We start from the raw sequence: 6,116 nt of genomic DNA, 5'->3' as shown, positions 1-6,116 counted from the left end.
GAAAGATCCATTTATGTTTAATTATTTTATATTTTTGGTTTATATTTGGTTAGTCTAAAATTTGGTTTACTTGGGTTTTTTTTTGGTTTTGGGCATTACTCAGATACTGATTTTGATTTTATAAACGTATCGAAGCTACTTATCTAGACCGGTCAAGTTTAATATAAAAATGAACATCATGAAACAAAGATAAAATAATCCATAATTAAACATTTGAACTTGTTCATAGCAAAAGGAAAACTAATCTTCCAAAGTCACGATCACACTCGTTTCGGCACATAAAGATTTTGGAAGAAATGTGTATTCTCCAAATCAAAACTAATAGCATTAAAAAAAAAACTTTTTTGTATGTTATGAGGATTATTACTGGTTTCTTGCTCGAATTCTTTTTCATCGGAGTCCTCTGCATTGTCTGCATCATCAGCGTCATCTATTTCGTTATCGTCTTCTTCTTGATGGTTGTCAACTACTGGTTTTCCAATCATGAGTAAGCTTATGACTCATCTTTCTGATCTCGTTGCACTGCACCAAAACGAAGACACAACAGGAGTTTACTCAAGACTTACTTTGGCATTCACAAAAACAAACAGTGAACAGATACAATAATGCTTATAGTCATGTGAAACGTTCTGCCTTAAACCATTTCGATTTGTCAGTTACCAACAAAACTACCTTCATCAAATTTGAACGGAAACACAAAGATTAATCATTTATAATCTGTCAAATCATCAGCAAAATTCACCCAATACGCCATCACATGACTAAACCGACGTCAATTTCAAAACCCAGAATTTTTTTTTCAATCATCATTTTACTTATTACATACATATCTAAAATATTATGTTCCATTTGTCACAACTGAAACAAAAAAACAAAAAAAAGACATATTTAAAAAAAACATAGAACGATCATTCTTATGTGGTGTTTCTTATCAGTCAATCAAAAAATTATCTCCGTTCCAAATCATAACCAAAACCTATAAAAAAAAGAATAAGTCTTGCCACTGGTCACAGGTGGCACCAAAGAGTCAAACTTGTCTGATTTCCCCAGCACAATCTCAATCTGCGTAAAACATAATGAAAAAATAAGAAATCAAAATGTTACACAAAAGGGAGGATGATGCTAAAGTAGTGAAACTTGCCTTTGCTTTCTGAACCATCTTTTCTTTGGCCTCATCCTTCATTCCCACAGTGGATGTCAACACTTCTGAACAATAATAATAATAAAAAAACAGACTTGAATTAGATTGAAAACTTTTCTATCATCATGAAAAAAAGAACTTACTCTTATTTGTAGTCAGTCCAGTGTTCTTCAAGATCTCAGAGATTGTTACCACCATCATTATTGCTGTGTGCAAATTAAAACAGTTAAAAGTAAAATACACAAAGAAGAGAGAGACCAGTCCATGCTTTTTCGATAAGATTTTAAGTTATGATGAAAATGTGGTGTATAGAGTGCAGAGAGCTCGACCTCATTGTGTTGCTGAATGCACCTCTGCATCAAACGCAATGCATATCACACAAAATTGATTCAGAAACTTTTTCAAATTGCTCTATTTGGAATACAAACAAACACTTTGGTGGACATATAAAGGCTAGAGATCGTTCAGGAATCAAAACTAAATCAACCAAGCCGATCTCATGCTTCCACAAACGAAATATAAGAAGTAGATGCTTAAAAACCTAGATCCGGTGTGGAATTTTCGTTCCTATCAAAGAGATTTTAAAGTAACAATACCTTGGCGAGATTAACGTCGAAGAACAATGGTTTCTTCGTGTTGGAGACTTGAATCATGTTCTTCTTGTGAGTCTCCGTCTTTGCTGGCGAGAGGATGATGTTTATCTCTGGGGATGTTATCGGTGCAGGAGCCGGTGTTGCTATTTCCATCGCCATCTTCTTCTTCGATAACTCTCAGTTTCTTTCTGCGTAAACTTTCTCTTCTCTTCTCTTCTATTCTCTCTTGTTGGTAGCGGGAAAAAGTTAAATCGGGAATCAAATCCCAGAATGTATCATTCATGATTATCACACAGATTTCATCATACGTGATTAAATATTTGATTTTGGCAAATTACATTCAAGTGATATGCGAAACCTCTAATGAAAGAATACAGAGAAGAGAAGATATACATTTTCTTCGAACTCAGCTTCTTCCATAGCAAGACAAATCTCTTCGTTCTGAGGCTGAGGCCACTGAATGGGTAGCAGACGCCGGATCGTCTTCGTCGACGACGGAAACTAGCTCATCAACGTCGATCTATATACGATAGGATGATTTCGAGAGGAGGGATGCAAACCTTTTAATACTTGAATTTCCACAGCTTTGCAAGAGCTAACCTCATTGAATGTAGATCATGGATGATGGATCATTGAGCCATTAAACCGACCATTTCAGGTTGTGAGAAGAAACACAATCGTCACCGACGCCGCCACACGAAGAGGAGAGACGAAGCCGAACCTCGTTACATCACTTCACCCGTACTCCATCGGCCCAGAAAAATCTTCAATCTTTGGAGCCCAAAACAAAACAAAGCCCAACATACCAACGATTAAATGATACGCTGCGTCGAGAATCATGGGACACGTGGCATCTCCTGGTTAAACGACTTTCCTAGCTGGACGTTGAGGTGGCAGCACCAGGAGAGAAAAAATTCTTCTTTATATATAAAGATTTTAATATATTTAGAAATTTAAAGCTATTTTATAACAAATTTCATAAAAATGAACATATATTAAATGTTGTATAAAGTTTCACTTAACAAAAAGGAAAATGTCACATTAAAAAAAGAAAAAAATTAGGTCATGTTGAAGAAGACAAAAATGAGGTTTCTGGTTAAAGTTTATCTTGGGATCCAACTGATTTTTGATATAAATTTGATTCATGATTAATGACGTGTCAGATTTATAATAAAAAATTAGAAGGCTAGTTTGGGAATCACAAAGAGAGAAGGGTAACGAGAAAAGACGAGGGATAAGGAGAATAGTTTTTTTTCAATAGGGGCATATTGAGTTACGCTCCAAATTCATCCCGTGGAAAAATTAACTTGTCTTGTGACTCATGAAATAATGACAATGAGCCGAATAAATAATTGGGATTAGTCTTAACTAAAGGCCCATTAGATCAAAGTACATAACTAACATTTTTTTTTTTTTTGGATCAAACTAAACCTGTCACAACTCTTCTTCTTCTTTTCTCTGCGTGGCTCTCCAAATCGGAAGACTTTCCATCGTCGGCTTTCTTATTTCCGGCGTAATTCGAGGTGATTTTCCTCCTTTTATTTTCTTAATGCCATTTTCTCTCTGTTCCTTCTTCTTTGTACTACTTTCGAAGTATGGGATTTTCCCGCCATTTTCAGTATAAGTTTCATTCTGCATGTCCATAGCTCATTATAAACGAATTCTGCATTATGTTGTTGGTCTCTTTTATTGGAATCTCTGTTCGTAACTTCGTATAAACTTAGGGGTTTCTTGGTGTTTCTTTTTTTTTTCAAAACTAGTTATGATAACCAATCATGATTCATGATGCGTAGGTGGATTCGTTTAATAATCTCATCGGGTGCAAGAATGTCAGATTCTGGTGAAGCTAAAGAGTCTCACCCTGCTGTTGAGCAAGACTTTAAGTCACAGGAAGGCCAAACGACTCAAAACTCAAACAAAAGAACGCTTGATGAAGCCTCCAAAAACGAAACCTCCGGTTTAGAAACCCTCAAGAAGATGGCCAAACCAACAGCCAGGAAGATTGAGTTCAAGACAATAGAGGAGGAGGAGGAGGATGCATTGCCTCTAGAATGTTCCATTTGCAGAAAACCATTCTTGAATCCAGTTGTAACAAACTGCAACCATTACTTCTGCAATCTCTGTGCCCTAATGGTATGTAACTTGTGAAAATAGAGCTACTCATTTGTTAACTTGTGAAAACAGAGCTTCTCATGGCTGTTTTGGGTTTCATGATGCAGCACCACGAGAAGAACACCAATTGCTTTGTGTGTAACCAGCCAACCCTTGGAGTTTTCAACACAGCCGTGGATATCAAGAAAAAGATAGTCAACGTACGTCAGAAAGCCAGAGGTTTGTACAAATCTAAACCTCTCTGTTTTCTCAAATCTAAACCCAAGCTCTTACAAAGAGGTCTCTGTAGCAATGGTGAAGGAGGTGTCAACAATGTTGGCAAAAGCATTGGTTATAAGGAAGAACGCGGATGCCATGGCGGCACAGTCGGCGGGAATGGTGGAAGATGTTGAAACAGTGATGGGTATAGTGGATGCCCACGGGGAAACGTCGGCGGAAGATCCAACTTCGTGGGATGAGATTGTGGATTTGGTGGAAAGCATGGAGGTGGTAGCGGCGAAGGCCAAGGAGATGGCGGAGAAAGCGGCAGAGATGGTGAAAGAAGCGAATGATACAACGGAGACGGCAAAGAGAGAGATGGCCAAGGCGTTGGGGGTGATGAGGAAAGTCAAGTGGAACGTGTAAACCGGTAGACGGGCTTCGGTTCAGTTCCACTACTAATCAGAGTTTTTTTTGCTAGGCAGATCGTTTGATTCATTGGTTGGCTGGTTTATAAGCGGTTTAATTGATTTGACTCGTGTGATCCGAAAAGAAATTCGGTTTGATTTCCAGTTTAAATGTCTTTAGCCTGTGATCTCATGCTGACATCACTTAAAATATGAAACATAAGACCATGCGCAGCAGGGGTTTTATATGGGTTCATGGGCTCGAGTTCTAAGGGGCCGATGAATAAAAGAAAATAAAAAATGGGTTCGTTTTGATGAACCGGACCTTACGAGTGATATCGTATGAAGAGGGTTCAAGCCACGCGTTGTGTGGTGATTTGTTGAAGAAAGCGCGTAGAGGAGGAGGAAAGTTGGGCTTCCCCGTGTATCGACTCATTTGCTCTTCTCGACCAAAAAGCTAGGGTTTCGTTGTGAGAGGCGATTTCTCGTGCGACGCCGTCTCCCGGAGGTTTTCTCGTTCTAATCGACGACGGAGTGTCTTCTCCACTTGCTCAGGTGAGTATCGAGTAGATTGAGGGTTGAATTGGGTCGATTTTGTGGTCGAAACTCGAAACCGTTTTCTCGGATTTCAAATCAATTTGGGGTTTACGAGTTTAGGATGTAAATCGATATCTGGGTTTCGAATAATTGCTGTAAATCGTCATGGTCGTTTCATTTAGGGTTCGTTTCTCTGAGATTTCAAATCGATAGAGGGATTTCGAGGTAGGGTTCTAAATTGATTCGGGGGTTTCATTTAATAATTGTAAATCTTCAAGAGGGTTTGATATAGGGGTCGTTTATTATATTGTTTGGATTTTAATGTTCTAAAATAGATTCGATTTGTTTTACAGATGGATCTCTCAGAAGAGAGAAAGCATTCAAAGAGGCAAAAGGACTACATCAACATGCTTTCATACACTTGCGATTCAGAATACGGGATTCCGAGAAGGTGTTCCTGTGGTGGGAGAATCATCGACGAGGTTCGAGTGAAGCAGGAGTACGACACTCTTCCTGGGAAGCGTTTCTTCACCTGCGCCAACTACGAGGTAAGACTCTGAAGAACATTTTCATTCATTATGTTTATAAACATACGTATGCTGAAATTTTTTTGGTTCTAAACAAGGCTGATGGGTTTCACTATCGTCAGCCTTGGGTGATTGGTGTCCAGGAGCAGATCGAAAGCTTGACTAAGCGTCTGGAGGAGGCTGAGGAGGTGATGAAGTTCGTACCGAGTCTGAAAACCAGATTGAGACACTAGAGTTTGTAAAGAAATTTTTTTTTTGTGTCACATTTTTCTCTACATATTTTTTTTAATAACTTATTATGTGATTAAGACATTTTCATTGTTGTTTCCATGTGCAGGCACAGGCTAAAGGGCTCACTCGGCAGGTTGATCGCCTCACTGGGGAGGTTTATAACCTCACGGTGCAAGTAGCAGACCTGGAGAAGCTTTGCTTCGAATAACCACCAAAGGTTAGACTCCATCTTAACTGAACTAGAACTACGCGTTTTGGTTGCTTCGTAGCTAGACGTTAACTAGAACTGAAGTAGGTTGAGTCGAGCTTTAAATGATCTGAACTAGCTAGAGTATAACTCGTACTTGAATTTGCTTTATCATTCATTGTT

The 6,116-nt window shown here is 38.6% G+C and overlaps 3 protein-coding genes across 3 annotated transcripts; 2 read left to right on the top strand and 1 right to left on the bottom strand.

Annotated features, from left to right (window-relative positions):
* Positions 1 to 963: 963 nt before the first annotated feature.
* Positions 964 to 1,893, bottom strand: LOC106323911 (uncharacterized protein At2g34160-like). Its single transcript, XM_013761956.1, has 5 exons — positions 1,738 to 1,893; positions 1,457 to 1,494; positions 1,285 to 1,358; positions 1,142 to 1,206; positions 964 to 1,062 (listed from the first exon to the last, which is right to left on the bottom strand). The coding sequence occupies exons 1-5, from the start codon at positions 1,891 to 1,893 to the stop codon at positions 964 to 966; spliced, it is 432 nt and encodes a 143-aa protein (XP_013617410.1).
* Positions 1,894 to 3,182: 1,289 nt separating this feature from the next.
* LOC106326176 (E3 ubiquitin-protein ligase RNF8-B) lies at positions 3,183 to 4,545 on the top strand. Its single transcript, XM_013764196.1, has 4 exons — positions 3,183 to 3,257; positions 3,528 to 3,867; positions 3,954 to 4,065; positions 4,136 to 4,545. The coding sequence occupies exons 2-4, from the start codon at positions 3,562 to 3,564 to the stop codon at positions 4,468 to 4,470; spliced, it is 753 nt and encodes a 250-aa protein (XP_013619650.1). The 5' UTR covers positions 3,183 to 3,257; positions 3,528 to 3,561; the 3' UTR covers positions 4,471 to 4,545.
* A 400-nt stretch (positions 4,546 to 4,945) lies between these two features.
* LOC106323910 lies at positions 4,946 to 5,748 on the top strand. The gene is made up of 3 exons (XM_013761955.1): positions 4,946 to 5,006; positions 5,342 to 5,536; positions 5,614 to 5,748. Exons 2-3 carry the CDS (start codon positions 5,342 to 5,344, stop codon positions 5,746 to 5,748), a joined length of 330 nt encoding a protein of 109 aa, XP_013617409.1. The 5' UTR covers positions 4,946 to 5,006.
* Positions 5,749 to 6,116: the final 368 nt, after the last annotated feature.

The sequence above is a fragment of the Brassica oleracea genome, chromosome C2 (genome assembly GCF_000695525.1).
Source record: "Brassica oleracea var. oleracea cultivar TO1000 chromosome C2, BOL, whole genome shotgun sequence".
Classification (NCBI taxonomy): domain Eukaryota; kingdom Viridiplantae; phylum Streptophyta; class Magnoliopsida; order Brassicales; family Brassicaceae; genus Brassica; species Brassica oleracea.
This window is presented reverse-complemented; position numbering and strand designations above follow the sequence as displayed.